This window comes from Dreissena polymorpha, chromosome 5 (genome assembly GCF_020536995.1).
Source record: "Dreissena polymorpha isolate Duluth1 chromosome 5, UMN_Dpol_1.0, whole genome shotgun sequence".
In the NCBI taxonomy this organism is placed as follows: domain Eukaryota; kingdom Metazoa; phylum Mollusca; class Bivalvia; order Myida; family Dreissenidae; genus Dreissena; species Dreissena polymorpha.
Genome location: NC_068359.1, coordinates 65,954,820 through 65,979,889, shown reverse-complemented (window position 1 = coordinate 65,979,889; position 25,070 = coordinate 65,954,820). Strand labels below are relative to the sequence as shown.

The following is a 25,070-nucleotide window of genomic DNA, read 5'->3' as shown; positions in this document are numbered from 1 at the left end:
AATTTCAACCAAGCAAGGTGGAACAAACATCGTCAAAATCCAATGGTAATAGCACAGAAATCATCACTTATGTACTTGAATATGCACATATGTCATCAGCGAATGACTATTGAGTTCGGATTAAGACGAAATAGCCATTTGACAAAAAGATCAAACAAAGTAGCACAAACACAATGGTGACTTTATTTGAATGTGCATAAAGTACCATCCCAGATTGAACTCTGCAGTCCGCACAGACTAATCAGGGACGGCACTTGCCGCCTTTACACAATGTCTCGTTTAAAGGAAGTATGTTGTAAACAAAAAATCCTGTCTACGTGGAAAGTGCTGTCGTGAATAACCGTAATTACTCTACGTTGGTGTCACCCTATATTACCTTGTGCAGTTCACACAGGCTCATCAGAAACAACACTTCATGCTTTTATGGAGCTTTACGTTTAAAGGAAGTCTTTTCTAAATGAAGATCCGCACAGGTTAATCTGGGATGACACTTAACATGTATGATACCCTGCCTTCCCCGAGCGAGACTCATGTCTATTGAAAACAACTCATCAAAAAGTATCAACATGTTTTCCATCTACAAATAATAACATTTAATTGGGGCATGGTACCTCGTAATCAATGACAAGATAAACAAGAATGCATAGCATAACCTGTTGTCAACAAATACAAAATTATAACAACAAACGTTATCTTAAGTGATTCTGAAGTACTGAAATAAAGCTTTTGTTCAAGCAAAATATTATCAACACTTAGGAAACATAAAACATTTAAAAGAAAAATACAATTTAACTACACTTTTTTGTATTTTTAAAACACAATTTAATAAAAAACGAAAAACAAAAATTGTGTTTCCATACAAATAACAAAGAGATTTTTTTAAAATCACAGAGAACTATCTTCTTCAATACAACTATAAAGATCATATCTTCATATTTTACTAATATCATTTTTCAGTTATGTAATATTCCACTACTATAGACCTATTATTCATTTAAAAATTAGTAACTTCATATCCAAACTGCAGCACAGTAAAAAATAATTTAGAATTTTTTGTAATAAAAGTATTTAGCAATTTCGTTGTCTTGATAAAGCACTTCTTACAAGAAGTTTGTTCTTACAAACAAAGCAACCCTAACAACGAAACTTGGTTTTAATATGTCAACGTGGTGTGCACTGGTTTTTGTAATGTTTGTCCAGTAACGATATTCTTTTGTCTTATTAGGTCTCTTTGGCTTTCTTTTTCTGGATGGCTGCCATCTTAATGAATTATACTCTGAGAAATGGGGCTAAATGCACGTGTGCAAAGTATGGTGCAGGATAATCAGGCATGAAACTTCCTGCTTTAATGGAATTTTTCGTTAAGAAATTCTTTCTTTAACAAAAAATCAAGTCAAACAGAAAGTGTGTCTCTTTTAAGCCTATGCGGACTGGACAGGATAATCTGGGAAGAAACTTTAAGCACATACATTGAGACATGTTTTCACAGAGCAAGACTTCAATGAAAATGCCACTACTCACTTAAAAGACAGAACAAAAAAAACATGAAAGCTAACTAAAAATGTAACTCCTTACTGTCATTAAACTTTATTTACTGGTAATGTTCACTCCACAGTAACTGAAAGCATTCAAAAGGCTGTTGATGTTCAAGTGGTCCAGGAAACATCTTTTCATCTCTCGCAGCGTTGACTTCTTCCCCAGGTGAACCTCTGTTGCCATGGTGACCATCCACCACCTGATGTTTGACCTTGGAACCTCGCTGCATGGCAACAGCCAATCGGAAGGCGCCCAGAGCAAAAGGTGAAGAATGTCTGCTGCCTTCCGTGCAGTGGTTCTCTGAAATGTCACAATTATACAGATGTTATTGGTGAATGGGTTCTCAACAGACAGTCATTTTGCAAATGAGAGATGTTGGTAAACACTAGTGTCAGGTTTGGACAAGATAAACGAAAATATAGGATGGCATTAGCAAACTTACCCTTAGGAACTAGTTTTGGGACATGTGATGTGACCCAGATTTAAACTTGACATTAATATTTTCGTGATAAACATACGAATGAAGGTTAATCAAGATTGAGAGTTTCTCAGGTTTGACCTTGTCACTTTGTTTTCGGACACATTTCACCCAAAAATTAAATTAAACTATATATTGCAAAGATACAAATTTTGTCAAGGTTTCATCTGAATTGAGTCTATACCTATATAATCATGTCATCAAGAATGGACACAAGATATTTCTGACATTCGATCTGGTGACATACTGTTTGGATGCACATGACCCAGATTCAAACATTGTTGAGGTAAACATTCTGACTAAGTTTGATCAACATTGAGTCATAAATGTGAGTGCACAGGCTAATCAGGGATGACACTTAACACACATGGATTAATCCCAGTTATTCCAAAACAAGGTGCATATTTAATATTGCACCTTTTTTGGTTCTCTTTCGAGCAGTGCGGCCACAACTCTCTGCACCACAGCAGGCACATCATCAGGCATATGGGGTAACTCATCCAGCCTATAATTGCGACTGTCTAGCCTCCCTTGGCCAGTGTTGTAGAAAGGGTTGTCTGCCCCAAAGATCTCATATGCCAGGGCACCTGCACTCCATGCGTCCGCCTTCCGGTAATCCAACTGGGCGAATCTGCCAGGTTCAGCTGATGCTATCTAGGGACAAATATAACAGAATTTTAGTTTAAAAAAATACTGCACGTACATGTTAGCATTTTTTAATTCGTGCCATGAGAGCAGTGTTGCCTCCCCTGTATTTAGGATCAGTGTATCAATGAAGGTTACTCCTACCTCTGTTGCCATGAGAACAGTGTTGCCTCCGTTGTCTATAAGATCAGTGTATAAAGGAAGGTTACTCCTACCTCTGGTGCCATGAGAGCAGTGTTGCCTCCCCTGTCTATAAGATCAGTGGTGTAAGGCAGCACAAGGCCATACGTGTTGTCTGCCAGACAGCAACCAAAATCACTTATCACCAGGTTAGGGGTACCATCTGAAAAAGGAAGTCTTAAACTGAAATACTGCATGACACAATTTTCTCGCATTAACAAAAATAATATGAAACAAGGGACAAAATTGTCACAAAACCAGGTTTTCATTGTGAAAAAAAATCTGATAAAGGGAGAAAACTCAAACTGAACTTTTGAAATGAACAAACAAAATTAACCCCCATTGTAAGTTTGTTTTTTAAAAAAATCTATTTTTAGTCGTGGCGACCTTGACATTGGAGATATTGACGTGATTCTTTCGTGCGACACACCGTCCCATGATGGTGAACAAATGTGCCAAATGATTTTAAAATCTCACAATGAATGACATAGTTATGGCCAGGACAAGCTCATTTATGGCCATTTTTGACCTTTGAACTCAAAGTGTGACCTTGACCTTGGAGATATCGACGTTATTATTTCGCGCGACACACCGTCCAATGATGGTGAACAAATGTGCCAAATGATTTTGAATCTGACAATGAACGACATAGTTATGGCCCGGACAAGCTTGTTCCGCCCGCCCGCCAGCCAGCCCGCCAGCATTCGCCAATCTAATAACCAGTTTTTCCTTCGGAAAACCTGGTTAAAAACTGTGAAAAACAGGGCTTAATGCATGTGCATTATGTGTCATCATAGATAAGCCTGTGCAGTACACACAATGTAGGAATTTAAATTTCAGGCAGCAAAATATCAACAACAAAAAAGAAATGAAATTATTAATTTAAACAAGAGCTGTGTTTGTGTAACACAATGCCCCCTTCTGTGCTTTGAAGCCGAGCGGCAGCTTTTTAAGAAACAATGTTATATTTTGCATGTAAAGGTCACAGTGACCTTGACCTTCGACCTAGTGACCTCAAACCATGTTTCTTTGTACATCTCAATGAGATGCATGCGCATGTGAAGTTTAGAGAACATAGACCCAAGAGTTTTCAAGTTATCAGCAAGGTTAAAGTTTTGGGACAGACACACACATACAATGACAGACAGACAGACAGACAGACGAGACAGACAGACAGACAGACAGACAGACGAGACAGACAGACAGACGAGACAGACAGACAGACGAGACAGACAGACAGACAGACAGACAGACAGACAGACAGACAGACAGACAGACAGACAGACAGACAGACAGACAGATAGACAGACGAGACAGACAGACAGACAGACAGACAGACGAGACAGACAGACAGACAGACGAGACAGACAGACAGACAGACAGACCAACAGACCAAAAACAATATACCCCTTGATCATTCAATCCGGGGGCATAAAAATAATTTAAAATTTCAATTAATTAAGCAGCTCAGAGGTGATGAAATCAAGATTCCTTATGTATAGTTGTAGCCATAACTCATAAATACAGCCAGAAATGGGAAACTGATATACCAGTACTTTTTATATCTATCAATCCTTTCCTGCTCAGAGGAAGGGTGTATATTGCTATAGTCAACCAGAATTAAACCAGAACAGCCTGCAAGTAAAGTGTATATTGCTATAGTCAACCAGAATTAAACCAGAACAGCCTGCAAGTAAGTGTATATTGCTATAGTCAACCAGAATTAAACCAGAACAGCCTGCAAGTAACTTGCATTCTTTTGAGCTTTTATGTTATTTGCTGCTCATCAGAATCTTAGAGTGAAGGCTTTAAAACTTGAATCTTAAAGGTCTTCAATTAAATTTCCGTTTCTAAGGGACTTCCAACAAGCGACGTGTGCAATTTCTAGGTCGGGCACCTGTGTCAATGTCCAGTAGGATGTTGTCACATTTCATATCCCTGTGGGCGATCCCGTGAGCACCCATGTGTGCCACCCCCTCCAGTAGCTGGGTCAACAGAACAAGCCTCTCTCTCAAAGTGAGGTTCACCACAGAGAGATAGTCCTTCAAGGTCGTTGGGTACCTGATAACATTGGTACAAAAGAGTATTCCTATCAACAGGGCTTGCAAAACAATTATTGAATGTTCAAAACTAATTTACTCCCAAATGTCCATAAAACAGCTTTGGAAGTTTTAAGACATCTAAATGACAGTCATGGTGGGTCAATAATGAAAAGATGAACATCTTAAATGATTTTTTTTATATTAATATGTATGCTTGTTTTTATGAAAAAATGGCATACACAGGAGGTAGATCGCGCGCAAGTTACTGGTGTGGCGTGAAAATCTACCTCCTGATTCATGCACTAATTGTAGTTTTTTTTAAAGGAACCTTGATTTTTATATATTTCAATACTGAAATGCTTAGGAAAGTTAGTGAGGTCCAATCAAAACTTTGCTTTTTTGTGTTCCTATTACATGACCAAATCATAGACACAATTGTAGAAGCAGTGATAGCCTATATCGTAAGACGAGTTATGCTTACTTTTTCATAACGAGAAACAGAGTCATGTTTTTGCCTATTCCCTCAGCGTGGATTCTCTGCGGTAAGGCGGCAGGGTAGTTCAACACATTATCAGGAAGGTTTGGAACCTGATCCACAAACAATCCCCACATTGTCACGATGTTCGGATGTGGTGGTAACTTTTTCTTCCGCACTTTGTGGCTGCATGTAAATTGATTGTTTATTTCTGTATAGTGTTGACAAATGTTTACAAAAACAACAACAATTATAAACTGTCTCTCCATAAAGTTAAATTATTGTTATTTTCAGACTTGGAATAAATAGTTTACAGGCCGTTATTTATTTACCAGTCTAATTTTTAGACTAAGAAATACAGAATAGACTTAGAACCAAGAAAAATACAAACAACGTTTGAATATACAGATTACCACTGGTAATAACACGTATATCATAAAGAAGATGTTCTTCATGGAGACAGATGTAGACAGATGTAGTTAATTCCAAGTTTGACTCAAAATTATAGCAATACTTGACAATTCCAATTTAAAGAATCTGTACTCTTAGACTTAAAAAAAAGAAGTTTTCATTATCATATTTGTTAATTATCATACAGCAGTCATAAGAAATCTTATAACTTTCAATTTTCATTTCATTATGTCTGTCAATGGGTATGTCTTTCATAAACACACATGACCTAAAAACAAGCAACTTACACACAAAACATTAATAGAGTCGCGTTCTGAGAAAACTGGGCATAATGCATGTGCGTAAAGTGTAAAGTGACTCCGCCTAAATTTGATTTTTTGCTTAGAAGAGGCTTCATTTAAATGAAAAATGTCATAAAAGCGGAAAGTGTCATCCCTGATTAGCCTGTGCGGATTGCACAGGCTTATCTGGGACGACATTTTAAGCACATGCATTTTGCCTAGTTTTCTCAGAACACGACTCAATAAACGTCTTCAAACGTCAATGCAAAGTATCAAAAAAAGGGGCCTTGCTCTTGGAAAACAGGGCTTAATGCACATTCATAAAATGTCATCCCTGAAAAACTCTGCGGTCCACACAGGCTACCACACTTTTGCTTTTATGGTATTTATTTATTAAATGCAGTCTCCCCTAACAGAAAATAGAGTTTGAGCAAAAAAAGTCATCCTGTGAAGAATGCACAAGATAATCTGGGACAACATTTAAACACAAGCAATAAACCCTGTTTAAACCCCAATCGAGGCTGAAATAGTAGTAATTCCCCACATACCCAGTATACCACACAGTTGTTTTCCCCACAAACCCAGTATCCCCCATAACTGTATTCCCCACATACCCACTATCCCACATAACTGTTTTCCCCACATACCCACTATCCGACATAACTATTTTCAACACATACTCAGTATCCCACATTACTGTTTTCCCCACATACCCAGTATCCCACATTAATGTTTTCCCCACATACCCAGTATCCCACACAACTGTTTTCCCCACATACTCAGTATCCCACACAACTGTTTTCCCCACATACCCGGTATTCCACATAACTGTTTTCCCCACATACCCAGTATCCCACATAACTGTTTTCCACACATACCCAATATCCAACATAACTGTTTTACCTACACATACCCACTATCCTGCAAAACTGTTTTCCCACACCCAGTATCTTCAAAACTGTTTCCCCACATACCCAGTATCTTCAAAACTGTTTCCCCACATACCCAGTATCCCAAATAACTTGTTCACCAGGAGAGCTGAGAAGTGCTGGCACAGTTTCTCTTTCCATCTCCCGAAGTATCGCATCAGCATTGGAGTTCACGTGATAGTTAAACATCATCTTGATGGCCAGATCGAACTTCTGTCCAGTGTCTATAACAAAACAAACATGCTTAATACTTAACCACTCAGATATGTCTAGCAAAACAAATGAGCCTTATGGCTTCTGGGGAATCTGAATTATGGTAAGGTAATTCTTTGTGTAAAATAATGGTTTATTATTTAAAAACAATAAAACATACTTTTTCAATTATAGCAGACTCCTGCTACTTGATATAATCATTTTGAAATGCTCTCACGTTGGACTCCTGCAAATAATCTACCTGGCATCTTTTTAATGCCAATGTAACAACGAAGCTTGTTTCAAAATATATTGGTATCCCACAATGTGTGTTGTTTGCATAGTTTTTCACTTACGTATATGCAAAACATTTGAAGAGTATTTACAAATATTTAATATTCAGAAACAAATTAGGTATTTGCTAAGGCATTTTTACCCCAAAAAATGTCATGCACATGGTAAGTTGATTGGTCGAAATCTATTGAAATTACTGTAATGTTTACCAGTCGGTCCATCTGAATCCAACGACTCATACATTATGGTTTCACTCTCATTGTCCCCTCCAGGCAACATCTGTGTATTTTCCAATGATTCCATTCCTTCTATGATATATGCAACTGGGAGGGGAAGGGTCTTACTTGCTAGGCTCTCTACGATAAACAAACATTTATATTATTATAGGAATCAAAACACCATCAGTACTTAGTATGATTGCATTTTAAGGAAATAAAGGCTGAAACTTTTTGGTATTTGTTTAACAGTGCACATAGGGATTTAGCAACAGCTGCAGGGCAGGGAGTGATGCTTACTTTTTTATGCCCATCCTTTTCAAAATAAATCTCACACTTTTTTTTCCCATATACATTTGTCAATGTTCTAGTAATAGATAAAAACACCTTTTTTCCCTTATAAATTTGTCAATGTTCTTGTAATAGATAAAACCCAATTTTATTTGTATTGGCTATTGATAATTTTATTATCTAAAATGCAGTATAACTTTAAACTTTAACATTAACATCAAATAACTTTAACTAAAGAACAAACCTCATTGAACAAATAATGAATGGCCATACTGAATAGAAGTGCTTAACCCTTTGCATGCTGGGAAATTTGTCTTCTGCTAAAATGTCTTCTGCTTAATTTCTAAAATTAGCATTTTCTTCGATTTTTTTCAAAGAACACTATCAGAATAGCAAACAGTTTGGATCCTGATGAGACGCCACGTTCTGTGGCGTGTCATCTGGATCCAAACTGTTTGCAAAGGCCTTCAAAATCTGGTTCCCGCACTGAAAGGGTTAAATGGCAACATCACATTAAGTCACTCACGATGTATAAAATTAACCATCTGACTATTTTTCTCTGCCCTTTTCCAGGCCCCTTTCCCTTTTTAGACCCCCTGCCATTTTTATCCCCACGCTTTTTGAAATGCATGGGGATATTGTGGTTATCTCCACCGTCCGTCCGTCTGTCCTGACCACTATCTCCTCCTACAATATAAGAACTATAACCTTGAAACTTACACACATGGTAGCAATGAGCATATGTGCGACCCTGCACTATTTGGAATTTTGATCTAATCCCTTGGTCAAAAGTTATGGGGGTTGGGGTGGGGCCTGATCAGAGATTCTCACTCATTTTTATGCCCCCTGGTATGGTGCATTGGCCATAACTTTTGCAATATTGAAGATAGCAACTTGATATTTGGCATACATGTGTATCTCATGGAGCTGCACATTTTGAGAGGTGATAGGTTAAGGTCAAGGTCAACCTTCAAGGTCAAAGGAAAAAAAAATCCAAGGGAAGTAATAAGCTTTAAAGGGTGGTTAGTAATGAACCTGCCAAATTATTAAAAAAACAACAAAGCGGCGCAGGAAGGGGCATTGTGTTTCTGACTAACACATCTCTTGTTTTATGATATTTTATCCAAGGGAAGTAATAAGCTTTAAAGGGTAAGTAATGAACCAGCAAAATGATATATGTGTATTTCTTTGCAGAAAACTTGATGCACATGACCACACTTTCCGTATACAGGATTGTTGTTTAAGACAGACTTCCTTTACTGTTGACACAAAAAATCCATTAAAGCAGAACAGTGTTGTACTTGCTAATCCTGTGCGGACTGCATAGGCTGGGATGATACTTTACGCAAATGCATTTAATCCCATTATCAAAAAGAGAGGCTTATAATAAATATATATGAATCGCGCCATGACAAAACCAGCACAAATGACATCGACGACGTCATAGGCAAATCGTCATTTTCATTACGTCATAATTTTCTGCGAAAAATTAATTTGCATTTATGCGTTAGATATTTGTGTACACGTGTGTTTGATTTCGTTTGAAAGTTAAAAACAAATGGAATGGATGCCGAACTTGAGGTAAGAGCATTAACACTTTATAGACTTATTTATATTATGAATTCGCACAATTGTCACTGACTATACTTGTTTAACATTGTTTATTTAAACCTGAGATTTAGAAACACGTAACGTAGGCCTAGTGTTTTGCACTGGATCAGTGAATGAAAGAAACTTCGGTTGGTCGTAGAATAGTGTCAGAGAATAACAAGACTATTACGATATTTTGAAAACATAATTTATTGTGTAAATATGTGTTGTTGTTTGAAAATTGTATGCAAGTTTATCGCATATTTAAATCATATTAAATGTGTGTTTACAATAATATTAAACAAGCATCTGACTACTACTACCCATAATAAGTAAAATCTAAAGTTTAAGTAGCATAAATGGACAGATTAATAAGCTGTTAGTTAAGATTTATAAGCTGTAGTTAATGAATTTTTTATTTTTTTGTGTGGATAGCCTATTCAAAATAATATTTTTGCAACATACCGTATCTATATATTTAGATAGTACAATACGCCTTCTGTCTATCGAGTGTAAATAGCGCAGTCCGTAAGGCAATACGCTCCATAATGTTTTGATTGATCTAAGCATTAGGTCGAATCGTAGAAGTTTCTACATTTTTGTGTGTGTTAGTATGTGCATGTTATAGAATACAATAATTATTAAATTGACACTTAACTGTTGCTTTAAATAAACTGATATACATACATTATCGATTGATTAATTATCGCGTATTTAAATATTTCAGGATTTGGAAAGTATCATCTCAGACCACTTTGGTCGTACCCCGGCGAGTACACCCGTTTGTTTCCAGACATTGGAGGCGAGTGACGAGAGCGACGTGGATACAAGCAGCTACGCCGACATCTGCCAAGGTCGTGTGAGGTCTATGGTGAGTGAAAATATTGATGCGAGTGATGACAATGATAGCGACAACGAAGACGATCAACTCGATGGTCGATCACTGTCAGAAGATGAAAACCATGTTCGCAACGTACCAAGCGCTGGTGTACATGAACAAGGAGAGTGTGACCCTGATTGGTTGGCTCTAGAGCATTTCATGAAGGGATGTGGATGTGACAGGTATTGTCAAAAGAACTTCACACCATCTTCGGTGTATCAGTCCATTTTAGACATGCGTGAGAAGAGTAAAGATGAAAAAGAAATGTTTCTTATGGGAATTTTAAGTAATTGTTTGGATACCTCTTCTAGCACTAAGAGAGGGAAGAAACATTTCCTCGTGCGCACACACTTTGCAATTAATGGTGCTTCAGTGTGTAAGGAAACTTTTCAGCTGTTTTTTGACGTTAAACGTGCTGTTCTATAAGCACTGATACAGACAGTAAATCAGGGCGGCTGTACACTGAGAACGCACCGGAACAGAGGGCGAAGAAATCGGACTGCCATACCCAGCAGCCCCAATGGGAAAAGACTATATTTCAATCGTCTTCCTTCCATCAAGCACAACAAAGTTGCATTTACATGCGCAATATAGCTCTGCTTGTGAAGAGAGAAATGTGCGGTTCGTGAAAATTTCGGCATTCAAAAGCACCAGGTTGCACTGCGTTCCGCACATTAAAATTGCAAAACCAAGAGAGGACGTTTGAGGCACCTGCAAGCGACTTCGAAGGGACATCGTCGGCGCTGTGACAGAAGATGAGAAGCTACATGCACTGACAGCAATGGAGACGCACATCACTGACGCTCGCAAGGTTGTTATTTGTAATACAACTTAATTAATTGTGAGCCTACACATATAAGTAATAATTTAATGTTTTATTCTCATCTTTTACTGGTGTAATTATAATTTTCAGTGATAACACGAATACCAATACGATAATAGGTGTTGATAAAAATGCATGCTTGTATTTTACAGGAAAGAAACGTGTACTTAAACAGATGGCCGTTTCTGACCCTGTGCAATATTGCCACTTCATGTTTGACTTTAGTCAAAGTGTAAGTTTACCACACTACGTCAGACAGATGGGCCAAATATATTTTATGACACTCAGAAAAGTGCAGATCTTCGATTTCCGCAAAAGTGGCGATAAACAACTGAACTTTCTAATCGACGAGATGTGTTTCCTCTGCACGAACACGTCCAGTGCAGCTGCTCGCTCCTGGATTATCTGCAGCACGGCGTGACTACTTGCGTGATAATGTGCGAACTCTATTGTCAGCTCGGGGTCAAGAAGGCTTCGCGTGTTTGACAGAATGTGACATGTTTACTGTTTTAACTGTGCTAAGGGTTGATGTAACCAGTTATTGTTACTGTATAATGGATTCTGTACGTTTGTTTGTATAACACAAATATATCAACATTCCGATTTCATTTAAATTATCCAACAAACTGCGTTATTTATTTTCTTAAAGAGAAATCATAAAGTAATATTAACATATTATATGACATAACCAAACAGTAACACATTTCCGTCATCGGTATCAAAAACAACATAATTAAAATTTTAAATAATGATAACGGAAAGTTTCCAAATAAAATATGAACAAAGTGAGTTCGAAAATAAAATGAATTATGACGCGACCTCAAAATAACGACGTAATGACGCTCACTTTAGACTCACACGGCTAAACGTAAGTTTTATTTAAATTAGTTTAGGTTATAGTTGAAAAAGTATGGCATTTTATACATATATGGAACCGGAAAAGAACGTAGATAACGAAAATGAAAAAAGGTAAAAATCGAAAATTTTGTCATTTGTGCTGGATTTCTCATGGCGCGATTCATATATATATATATATATATATATATATATATATATATATATATATATATATATACCTTCCAGGTGATCAATGCCCGTGTCAGACCAAGGCTCCACATCATCCTCTGTCCAGTCCAGTACCGATACATCACTCTCTACATCGCTGTCACCGATGGTGTGCCAATCATCATCATACTCATGAACGTTGAATACGGCGGGGGCGCTGGCATCTTCGCTTGTCGAGGACAGCACTGTAATGTCGCTTTCTGCATCTGAAACTTCGTTGTCGATTTCCGCTTCTTCTGAATCTTTGAGGTAAAGTCAAAATAAATAAAATGTATTTTCCTCATTTCTTGCAATTAGCACAATGCTGATCAATTTTCCATTCACATTACTTTTAAAGGTTTTTAATGACAGATAATTTAAAATATGCATTATGCAGTTCAGATAAACCTTTAATTGGCCAAAAAGATCACCATGGTTATTTGTATACAGTTCATTTATGGCTTTATTTAAGGTCTATTCTCAAACAAGATAGGAAAATATAAGAGCCTTGCACTGGGAAACAGTCAGGTTTTAACGCATTTGCATCAAGTATTGTTCAAGATAAGCCTGTGCAGTGTGCAAAGTGTAATTGGGGACAACACTTTCTGCCTTAGGTGGACTTTTGTTTAGAAGAGTGTTCTGCGAGGTGTTGTTTCTGATTAGCCTGTGGAGACTGAAAAGACTTAGCTGGGACCAAACTTTTACGCACATGCATTAGAGACGGTCCTCCCAGAGTGCTTCTCATGTTTTCAAGAAATTATCTCATTAAGTAATACTTTTTGACTTCACAATTGAGCAAAGAAAGAAGTTTTTTTAATTCAATTAATGTCATTTTGGATTGTATAACCTACTCCAACCATGATTTTTACCGGTTTCTTCTGTTTCTGTGAAAATGTCCACTGAAGATTTCCACCTTGCCTCATACACTGCAGCGTTGCATCCCTGTCCGATGTGGCGGCCAATCTCGAAGCGTTCCAGGGACAGTTCTTGCACCAGGAGACTGAATGATGGCGGATCCAGGCCATCTGACTGGTTCTTCACATGGATAAAGTCCTGCAATGATTTAACACACATTTTCATAAGGGTTGCTCTCTGTGAAAAAGGGTTCTATTGCATGTGCACAAAGTGTCACCCCAGGTTAGATTGTGCAATATGCAAAGACAAATCAGAAAGGTGACTCTCATGAATGCCGGACAAAAACCCTCCCGAATAAAAACCCTCCCGTCAGTTTTATAGGGGCGGACGAAAACCCTCCCATGAATAAACATGGGCGGACAAAAACCCTCCCATGAAAAAAACGGGGGAGGACAAAAACCCTCCCATGAAAATTGAATGTACGTTCAATACATCAGGCGGAAAGCACGGCAGGGTGCGTCTGAAGCAGAGGCGACCATTCATCATGACGCTTATAAACGCCCCGTTGACGTAGTTGGCGTCGAAGTAATCTAGTATGCTGTCGATGCCATCTGGTGCCATTTCCCGAAGAACGCTCATGACGTCAGCCACCAGATGCACCGGCAGAAACGCCAGACCATCCAGCATCCCGCAGAAGTGCCGCACCTCTTCTTCGTCTCTGTATCTAGTCTGCAGATCCTCGCTCTGGACGCGACGCCACGTTGCCTGAGTCAGGTGATAAAAACATCCCTGTATACGTGTGTGGGAGCTAAGCGATGTCCGCACTGCGTTGTGTATGGCTTGCTTGTAGTCACATACCACCACCCGGACGTTCCGTCGGATATCTCTCTGTAGTCAGGCGTCGAGCACCGCCGTGGAATGACTTGTCCCCTTCTGGCTGCGTTGTGGTGTACTGCGGCGGCAAAAGATGAGGGATGCAGACAGAACCAGCTGGCTCTACTGGTACCACACCATGTTTCTTTCTCCGGATGGCCCGCTTCAGCCTTTCCGTCTTGCCGATAGCGGCTCAGACCTCAACCGGACGAATGATAAGTTTGTGGGCGATTATCTGCCCCGGTTGCCCACTGTTGGTGGTGGCGGTCGACAGAATGTCTACACGCAGCTTTATCGCTTCAACGTGAAACTGATCTTCTTCATGGTTGTGACTTGTGATTGAGTTTATTGTCGTCATATTTATGTCTGTGACTACAGCGCCCTTACAAGAATTTGCCGCGCGTTGAGAACATTCCCAGCGTATAGTCGATTTTGACGTTTTCTTCTTAGTGTAGACGAAGCCATTGTGCGAGAGTCTGTTCTTTCCAGCTGAAGTGGTGATGATTTCCATTTTGGATGTGTGCCTTTACACAAACAAATTGCTTTTTATATGTTGCAGATTCACAGTATGATATTTTGAGCAAATGTTGTCAGCATTGAGTGATTTTTTCGGATTAATGAATGCAACATTGTGTGAAGCAAATACATTTGTCTGCGTTTAATTGCTTTTAATTGATTCTGTGATTAACTAATTCAAACTAAAAGTAGTTGCAGATTCACAGTTTGCTATTTCGAGTAAATTTTGCGGATTAATGAATGCAACAATGTGTGAAGCAATTACATTTGTTGGTGTTTAATTGCTTTCACGGAAGGGTTTTTGTCCGCAGTTGCAGATTCACAATTTGCTATTTTGATATATATTATTGTATGCCATTAACTGGTTAATTGTTATGATAAGCTGTTTAGTGGGCCTAAATAACCGAATCATTGACATATTTGACAATACAGTATGCTTTATATATTGTCTGCAAAAATGCAGTTGAAAACGTTACAAAGATAAATTAAATAAGTAATTAAGACAAATTAGTTACATGCTTACAAATCGTTGGTTGTTAACAGAATTTTACTTTCATTTTCGCAAAGTTTTCAGAAACTTCCCGGAAAGCACATTTTTGCATGAATGAGCGTATGACGCCATTAAACGTTGCACTGTATCGTATTGCATTTAATCTAAATTTAAATTCACTTGTCTATAAATGGCCTCATTTTATGTTTTAATTGATGTTGTTATTATATTGGATTATCGGATATATATGCACATTAGAAAGCGGTATGTTTACAGTTAATGGATACATATTTGCTTTCAATTTCACACCCCTAAAAACACAATACACACAATGGGTAATTTTGTCGGATTAATGAATGCAACACTAAGTGTTAAATTTCTTTTACGGGAGGGTTTTTGTCCGCCTCCATTTTTTCATGGGAGGGTTTTTGTCATCCCCCGTTTTTTTCATGGGAGGGTTTTTGTCCGCCCATGTTTATTCATGGGTTTTTTTTTGTCCGCCCCCCTATGCAAATGACGGGAGGGTTTTTATCCGGGAGGGGTTTTGTCCGTATTCCGACTCTCATAGATTTCCCATAAGAATAGACTCCCTTTAAACAAAACATACCAAAGAAGCGGAAGAGTCCACCCTGATTAGCCAGTGCATACTTCACAGGCTTATCTTGGAAGACAATTTACACACATGCAGTACCATATGCCTTCCAAAAACGAGGATCATTTAGATATAATTATTTAATCAAACCAGCTGCGATTAACTTTAGAGAGTTGAGCATAGTGTGTTTTGGCTGTCATTACTTCTTGCCAAATATCCAATTTACACTGTATGAGACTCCGGTTCAAGGCCTTTAACCAATAAAAGATCATAAAGTACAGTTATTGCATACACCTCCTTGTATTTGGCTGTCTGAACGCTGATAAGCTGTTACGCTGATTAGCTGTTAAGTCTTACAGGTTATGGAGAAGAATCACTGACAATATTCTATTACCGGTTCATGCCTAAATTTGCTGAAATGATCTGACTGAGGGGTTAAGGCGCTAGCCTTTTACTCAGGGTTGGCATAAAACCTGGGTTTTATAGTATTGACCGGCCCGGGCGGGTAATACTGGGAAAACCCAGGTTTTACTGGGCAATAGTGGCCGGGCAATACTGGGTAATAAAGATATTGCAATATTGTATAACTTATACGATAATAATGAGTTTGTACATATTAAAAGAACATATCTATTAAAAAAATTTAACTATTAGTTACATTGTCATTTTCTAATTCATGTGAAAACATATTCATAATTCCTTCTCATTTTCATGAAAATGGAAATTCTTTTTCTTTGTCTGTTTGGATGGGCATTACTTGGGTATCCAAGATATTACACAATTATACAACAGCACAACTTACATAATGATAATAATGATTTAGTACATAACAGAAAATAACTATTAATTTTAGCAATTCTATTCTATTATTTACACTGTTAACTTCTACTTCATGTGGATGCATATTAATAATTACTTTTTTTCTGCAAAAAAAGTGCAATTCATTTTGTGTTTGTTTTGGATGGTTTGGATGGGCTTTACTGAGTAATAAAGATATTACACAATTATATAACTTATATAATTATTAGTCTCTATAAAAACATATCCATTAATTATTAATAATTAGAAACTATTTGTTACATTTTAACCAACTACATCATGTGGAAAGTTTGAATCCTAATAATACTTTCTTATTTTTACATAAATGAAATTCAATTTAATGGTCTTTATGGACAATACTGGGTATAACTTGGTATCTGTGTTTTATCTGATTTACATTTTATTAACTCACTTACATTATCTTTCTAAAAATATGATATGAGATGTAACAGAATGGTATTTATGAAGGAAAAGGGAAATGGGTAGAGACATGAGGGATTATACATGTAATATATCTTTTTGTTTTCATTCAAATAATTTAGTTGATCTCATGTTGCATTAAGACTCATGCCCCAATTTAGTGTTTTAAATAATTGACACAGTTTTGTGTCATCATTTATGACACTCACACAGTTTGTACAACTAACAATAACACTGGGCCACTTAGATAAACATTGGACCTATTTGGGCCACATAAGGGACCTATTAGGGCCAGACAAAGGCCCTCTACATGTAACTGTTTATTAGGGGCCATAAAAGATACACAGACTAGTGCCAATTAGGGCCCTCCCATAAACTGTGAAAACATGCTTTGATTGCTACAGTAAGTGATTGTGTTTCAATATAAAAAAGTATTTCTTCAATGATCCCTCATTATCAATTCTGACTTTAAAGTTTAATGAATGTTATTGTAATTCTTTTGTAATCTGCACAAACATGAAACCTAGAGATCCTATTTGGGTATTTTATGATAAAATCACAGAAGGAAATAAGGCTAAAACCAAGTGTAAAGCATGTTCATGTGAAGTGAGTGCCAAAGTTGAAAGACTAAAAACTCATCTTCAAAAATGTTCTAAGGCAGTGCAAGTGAGCAAAGCTACAGATAGTGCTACATCAAGTGATGTCTGTGTTGCTGACAGTGCAAACCCACCTACTACACTCAAACGCCCAAGCAATGTTGAACAAGCAGTGTTAACACCAAAACGTCTTAAACAGCAATCTTTTAATGAGTTTACCGTTCAAACCAGTAACAGTGTCCGTATATCACTTGATGAACAAATAGCTAGGTTCTTTTTTGCCTGCAATGTTCCTTTCAATGTTGCTGAAAGCTCAGTGTTTAAGGACATGATTATAATGTTGAGACCAGGATATAACCCGCCCTCGAGGAAAGACATCAGTGGTCTCCTGCTTGACAAAGTCCACAGCAAGCTGATCAGTACAGTGAAGAACAAACTGCAAGGCAAAGACGTCACCATGATGCAGGATGGATGGTCCGACATCCATAACAGCCCCGTCATCGCCACCAGTGTCTACTGTGACGGAGAGGCCTTCTTCATATCAGATGCAGGCTCAAATAAGAAGACGGCCTCCTATTGCACAACCTTAGCCAAGGATGCAAAATAAAGGAAGTGCAGGACAAGTATGGTTGCAATGTTACCTCTGTGGTCACTGACAATGAGAAAAAGATGGAGACCATGAGGAAAACTCTTTATGATGATGACCCAGACTTAACCGTGTATGGCTGCTCTGCTCATTGGCTAAACCTTCTTGGCCAAGATGTCACCCCATCGTCAGTGATGAGCCAAGTGGTTGAAATAAACAAGTATTTTAGAAATCATCACAGTCCAGGTGCCCTACTCAGTGCTATCGATGGTGCTGTGAAGCCGCAGTTACCAGCAGACACCAGATGGAACAGCCAAATAACAGCTCTGGACACCTACATCAGAAATCGCCCTTACATGATGCTGCTGCTGGCTCAGCATGAGGACGCCATAGAACCATGCATCGTCTACCTCATACAGAACATGGGCCTCTACAATGAAGTGAAACACCTAAAAAAGCAGCTGTCGCCCATAGAGGATGCTTTAAACAAGGCACAGTCAGATTCATGTATGCTGGCTGACGCATGTGAGTTGTGGCTGGACCTACTGGCCAACGAAGACCTTCAGCCTCATCACAAGCATGTTTCCCAGAGGTTCAACCAAGCCATGACACAGTCCCACTTCCTGGCAAATGCTGTCCATCCAGTATACAGTGGTCAGAAGCTTACACCATCTCATCACAGTGTAGTTCAGGAGTACATCATGGAGTCATGCCCGGAGGCCCTTCCAGACCTGCTGAATTTCACATCCAAGGCTGTTGAAATCCGTTGTGCTCTGAGCAATAACAATGCGATAACTAAAGTGCAACCAAAAGTGTGGTGGTCCTGTTTAGAGAAGGCTTCAGTGGTTGATTCCAGTTTGTGCAACATCGCTAGAAAAGTTCTTCAAATGCCAAGCAGTTCAGCCTTGCTCGAACGTATCTTCTCAAATTTTGGAACTATACAGACAACGCTCAGAAATAGACTCGGCATTCAGAGAGCAGCGACGCTTGTTGTCTGTTACCGGATTCTCAGAGGCCCACAGGAGCTAGACTGGTGAAATGTGACTGCATGCGTACAAATGATTATGTAACTGATGCAAACAAAAAGTTTTATGATGAACACAGACCAAATATATTAGTCATTGTAAGAAAGATGCCAGAGTCTGCTTAAGGAATGTCTATAAATAATACATATTAATTCATTGATTATTTGTGTATTGTGTTTATAATATGAAGAGACTATATTTATTTTCATATTGTTAGGTCAAAATCATGATAAAAGTCCATTTATCAATTTCAGATTGCTTTATGTTATTTAGTATTTAATTATATCATGTTTTTTTTCCTAAAAAACTGTGACTAGATATTGTAATTAATAAAACAACAGTAACTTTGAAGTCTGCAGTAAAATTTTATATATCATACAGTGGCAATATGTTTCTTCTATTTCAATATTATTGCCAACAATTCTACAGCATTTTTAACTCTTTTTTCTTTACAATAGAGGCTTGCAGAGAAGTAAGAATGATAAAAAACAATTACAACTGCATGTTTAATGAAGAAAAAATAGTATTGCCCAGTATTGCCCACTTTCAGAGTATTGCCCGGGGTGGGAAAAACCGGGTTTTCACAGGGGCGGGTTTTTCGTGCCAACCCTGCTTTTACTCCACGGGTCAGTGATTCGAGTCTAGTGGTTTACTTTTTTTCTCATTTTTTCTTCCTTTAATTTTGTTCTTGTTTTAAACTTGAGAAATTAAGTTTTGATGTTAACCAATTAAAGCATTTAATGACAAACATTCCAATATCTGTGACAAAGTCTGTTTAATAAATACAGAAAACAATCGCTGGAGAAACTCCTCTTAATGCAGCCAATTTCGAAATCTTCACTTTATTTGCGTTTAGTATCTCAGTCTAAAATTACATGTAACTTCTAGTGTAGATGCTGCTGCCTTGTACTATTAAACACACAATCAGTAACAATCAGTAACAGACAATAACAGACAATCAACACGACAGACACCCTCAATTTGCCCACACTTGAAACACGCTGAACAAAATTTCGTCTCATCATCATAACATGCTATATAAATTTATCTACCATATAGTTGCCATCACTCCTCCTGATAATCTTCTTGTTCCTGTGGACCGCTTATCCAGACTCAGAAGTAACCATTGCTTTAGACACACAATGACCTCAAAAGACTCATATAAATAATATTCTCATTCTACCAAAATACAATTATCCAAAGGAATTAACTACCTCTCCATATACATGAGGCAGCCACAGTAGAAATGCTGAAAACCCTTACTCATGTGGCTGTCATTGTTCCCCATATCCACCTGTAGACACTTAGCATTTAAATAATTTTAAACAAACTCAGGGTTTGACACTAACTTTTCTACTTACTGACCCAAAAGACCACCAGCTTTCAGAAATAACTGGTCCTCCAAGATTTTAAGTGGTCCGACAATAGCTATGTTATTTTACCTAAATTTTAATTAACTTTCCAGACTATCCACAATGTATTGTGCATTTATAAAAAGAAAACTATACTATCTACTGAACTATCTCTCGTCCTTTTCATATTTGCTGTACTTCAAGCTTCTCTTCATTAGTTTTAGGGTTTTTAGGCGGAGGTAACAGGTTCAACCACCCCCAGTATGAAATTCCACACCGTGAAAACTTTTATCTTGAAAATACGCACGTTTACTGTTCAGCAATATCAAAACATTATTTGGCGCTCTCCAGTGTAAATTCGCACGGTATACAAAGTATATTCTGATGGTACTAAGATCGATAAAATGCTGATTATTGCTGCTTTTTCAAACTAATAAATACCATTTTGTTAATTTCCCAATCCAAACACATAGAATTTTATGTTAATTTATGTCTCGATCACGGCAAAGTCTGGAGACATTTGCGGAATGCAAATCGATTTTTTTGATCCGACAACAGGTTTTTGTCATCCAGGCATCTAGAAAAATTGGAATTTCCAATATGTTGCTATTTTTCATCCTGGTCTCGAGTCAGCTTATAAAATAATGATGAAATTATCGGTTTATTATGAACATATAAAGTTGTTTTATTGCTGAAAACGGCTTTCCCCCAGTATTTCACAATAAGCTAGCCAGGATATTTTAACTGGTCCGACGGATCAACCAAATTTTAAGTTTCACTGGTCCTCCCTATTTTATACTGACCCCGGGTCAACGGACCACCGTTGGTGTCGAGTCCTGTTACTGAGCACCCAGTGATTTTTTTTGCTTTAATTTGTTACAGCCTGTGCCTTTTGAATTGGGAAAATAAGTGCGATAAACAGTGAAATTGGGAAAATTAGCGCGATAAACCATGAAATTGGAAAAAAATAAGCATTATAAATAGGATTATAAGTAACAGAAGTGATATTGTTTTTAAGTGCATGTTCAGGGAGTTTTCTAGAAAAGGAGTCTGGTCAAATTGCAGGGTCTTCCCCAGGCCAGAACGAAATTTTCCGATCAGTGTATTCTTCAGTAAAAGAAAGTGGAGATTGTCCAAAAAATCAAGGTTTCCCTATCAGTGTATCAATATTCCCTGTTTTAAAAGAGCACTCGGTACCTACTTTCACAAGTAAGCGCCATAAACACCACAATGGGTAATGGATAATCCACTGATAAGAGAATAGCATGACGCGCGTATCGATTATTCTAGCCACATTACACGGTCATTTAAATGCTGACAAGGATGTATTTGGTAACTTTCCAGTCGTCAAACTGTGAAGTTCATCGTCCAATCGGTTACGCGAATGCTTATGAGGGCGGGGTTAACTATCGACCATTATTTTTGATTGACGTCGGGCATGAAGTAAGAGTTTATCGCAGCTTGATTAGCAAGAAGTTGTACCATTTGAGTAATATAAAACCGGTAATTAGTACAGTACCGAACATTAAAGACGGTTTCGGGCATCATCATCACACCTTTTTACTGTAAACAAGTGTTAACTATGACTCATAATTAATACTAGAAATTAATTGCAAGTGGTAAACAATTAATTATTATAGTGAGTAAGTTGTGCAAATGACTCCCCGTTACAATTATGTGATAACAATTTATTTAATTCCAGTACATGTATATTTCAACATGTCCATTTATAGAACTGATTCCCTTCGTTTTTCTGACATTTATTCAAATTTTCGTTGAATTAATTACGCACACTTGTAAATGTTTCGTCCGATAATCGATAGTTAAAAGACTGATGATGGCAACCGGCCAAGATCCTCGTGGACAACGTGAATTTCATGCATAATTCCGTCAAAACATTTATTCGACTCGTAAAGTGTATAAACAAATTATCGTTGAATTTATAACGCAACGGTTAATATTTGTTGAAATCTCAAATGGGAATAATTAAATTTGTAATCCGAAACCCATTACCGTAAGTCGATGTTAACGCGTTTTTAATCCGAAACACACTTCCGAATGTAAATGTTACCGCAACGTTAAATATTTTTGCTTCAAATTAGCAGTGCAAATTTATTTTGTGTCGAATCTTTTTCTCAATTAAAAAGAGCGCGAAAATTATGCAGCATATACAACGTCGCGTCTATTGCATACAAATGGCGTGTATTGAGCGTTTTAACAAGCACACAACAGGTCAGGGGATTGACGCATATTCAGAGGCAATATTTCATCAAATCTATAAATAGTCACTTAAAAAATGGCATGGTTTGTGTTAAAGAAATAACTGAAAGCTTTTATCGTAAATATTTACCAGAAAGAGATTGATAAAAACGGAATAAACGGGATTATCGGGTAATAAATAGAAACTTGAAAAATAGTAAGTATACAGTAATAGAGTCGGGTTGAAAGGGATGTATTGGGGAATCGTTCGAGTCGGGATTTTACTATCTGTGCGGAAAAGTTTTATAACAATTAAACAATATAAAAAAAATATATTTTTAAATGACTGGGGGATTTTTTTGAAGAGTCATAGCGCACCAAATGACGTCTTTTGACGCTGTTTTTCTTTGAGTTATAACGCACCACAGAACGTGAATTGACACGTTCAATTAAAAAAAAAATCAACGTCAGGAGGGGACACCCCTCCCAAACCCACCCCCGGTCGGCCCCGGGGCGCCTGAACAAATTCCTGGGGAAGGCACTGAATTGGGATTTTTTTTAATCAATAAAAGTGGCAAGTTTGGGACTGATTTATGGACAAAAATGACTAAATTCAAGTTATATATTTTGTAAGATGTTTAAAAAATAAATTTGAGACCTAGATTTATGAAATCATAATTAAGTTATACGAGACTTCTTTCTAAAAAAAAAAAAAAAAAAAAACTTTTTTTTTGGAAGTTGGGCTTTTTTTGGGAAATTTTGGTCAGATTTTTGGGAAAAAACTTGTATTTTTGCGATTGGGAAGCAGCCGAAAATCGGCTGTAAATTTGAGCAAAAAAAATCACTGGCACCTTTGTACAGTTTTCACCCCTTTACCAATAGGCATAAGGCGCCATCACAAACTCTTTTTTTGAAGGAGTGCTGTATTAGAAAAAGAACATGATATATAATGAAAAACAGTACTAAACCCTGGAATGGTGAATTAAAATTAAAAAAATACCTGTACTTCACACATAAGCTCATCTTCCTCAGATTGTGTGGCCATGACAATGCCAGCAAACGCAAAGAGAAGAATATTCTTGTCATTTCTCCCCCGCCAGAACGCCTGTTTGCTGGCCCGCCTGGCTGGACTGTCGATGAACTTTTGGGATAAAAAGCTCCTTAAGACTGTCTGGTACGTCTCACTTTTCCAACCGGTCTGGCGATTTGTTAGCGCTACTTTCGGTTTGACGACCGTTTGACATTCGACAGCTTTTTGCGTCTCAGTTTTGATAATTTTTTCCCATACATTTCTGCCCCTTCGCCAGAGATTTTTAAGAAGATTCTTCGAATACATATCTGCTGAGGGTCCCGCGGCCTGAGTCCAGTAGGACTTCTTTGCCGCTAAACGTGTGAACGGCAACAATTTGTCGGTTTTCTTTCACCTCGAAAAGTAGAAACAGATATTGCGTACTTAAGCTCAGCTATTATAGTTCTTTGTCAAAACCGCGTTCATAGGCTACACTCTACTAAACCTGGATAATCTTCAACATCAAACAAGCATAATAAAGGGAGGAATTATACTGTCAGTATAAACCTTTCTTTTCTTATAGACAAATGATGAACGCATGCAGATATTAATTGTATATCCGCCAATAATGTATTCATTAAGAGTTTAAACTGCTAAAATATTCTATATACATGCTGCTAAATCCAATATTGCAATAAATCTATAAAAGAGCCACGTGAACACATTTCCCTTTGCATTTTCCGCTAACAAATACATAGGAAGACATTTACTGCAAAACACATATTATATCATTCTAAGGATTTAAATTCTTATTCCAATATGTGCACATTTGTATTATGCACTTAATTTGTAAATGGAACAACGCTTAGTGCACCTCAAACCAAAGATCTATAAATGCACAAGGTGAAGACAACTTTCTGAAAACATGTTCAAGGATATGCCAACTTTTTGATTTTAACGTGAATAGTATCGTAGATATTTCTAATCGAATCTTTGAAATATTTCAGGCCGATGTAGATTTTCTTATTAAACATTACAGATCCGCCTATGCCTAAAACTTTAATATTTCTAAATTAACAATGCATGTCTAAATATCAATATATAGAGGTAAAATAAAAACCTATAGCCGAATTTTTTTTGAAGTTTTAACTAAAGTCGATAAGAAGATATTCAGTAAAGAAACTTTGAAAGTCAGGCCGTGGCCCATTTTATTAAAGTTCCCTTCTGCATTTGCTTTAAAGGGATCTTTTCACGGTTTGGTAAATTGACAAAATTGAAAAAAGTTGTTTCAGATTCGCAAATTTTCGGTTTAGTTATGATATTTTTGAGGAAACAGTATTACTGAACATTTGCCATGGTCTAATAGAGCCATTATATGCATCTTTTGACTATTTTAAAACCTAAAAATTATAAAGCGTTGCAACGCGAAACG

General features: G+C 37.4%; 3 protein-coding genes across 3 annotated transcripts in view; 2 read left to right on the top strand and 1 right to left on the bottom strand.

Moving 5' to 3' along the window:
• Nucleotides 1–25,070, top strand: part of LOC127832364 (tenascin-X-like) — a 169,982-nt gene that overhangs the window by 8,469 nt on the left and 136,443 nt on the right. The gene's annotated exons all lie outside the window — the stretch shown is intronic.
• On the bottom strand, nt 168–24,111 carry LOC127832361 (serine/threonine-protein kinase Pink1, mitochondrial-like). The gene is made up of 10 exons (XM_052357795.1): nt 23,630–24,111; nt 13,176–13,359; nt 12,339–12,569; nt 7,673–7,819; nt 7,054–7,201; nt 5,363–5,542; nt 4,737–4,900; nt 2,875–3,002; nt 2,432–2,668; nt 168–1,836 (listed from the first exon to the last, which is right to left on the bottom strand). The coding sequence occupies exons 1-10, from the start codon at nt 23,963–23,965 to the stop codon at nt 1,588–1,590; spliced, it is 2,004 nt and encodes a 667-aa protein (XP_052213755.1). The 5' UTR covers nt 23,966–24,111; the 3' UTR covers nt 168–1,587.
• Nucleotides 9,382–11,888, top strand: LOC127832365 (uncharacterized). Its single transcript, XM_052357802.1, has 2 exons — nt 9,382–9,550; nt 10,287–11,888. Exons 1-2 carry the CDS (start codon nt 9,533–9,535, stop codon nt 10,863–10,865), a joined length of 597 nt encoding a protein of 198 aa, XP_052213762.1. The 5' UTR covers nt 9,382–9,532; the 3' UTR covers nt 10,866–11,888.

Coding starts and splice junctions, on each gene's coding strand:
- LOC127832361 (XM_052357795.1), bottom strand. CDS start 23,965: ATGTATTCGAAGAATCTTCTTAAAAATCTCTGGCGAAGGGGCAGAAAT. Junction 13,360..23,629: donor AGCTTATGTGTGAAGTACAG/GTATTTTTTTAA, acceptor AAATCATTGCAG/GACTTTATCCATGTGAAGAA. Junction 2,669..2,874: donor CTGCTCTCATGGCACCAGAG/GTAGGAGTAACC, acceptor ATTTGTCCCTAG/ATAGCATCAGCTGAACCTGG.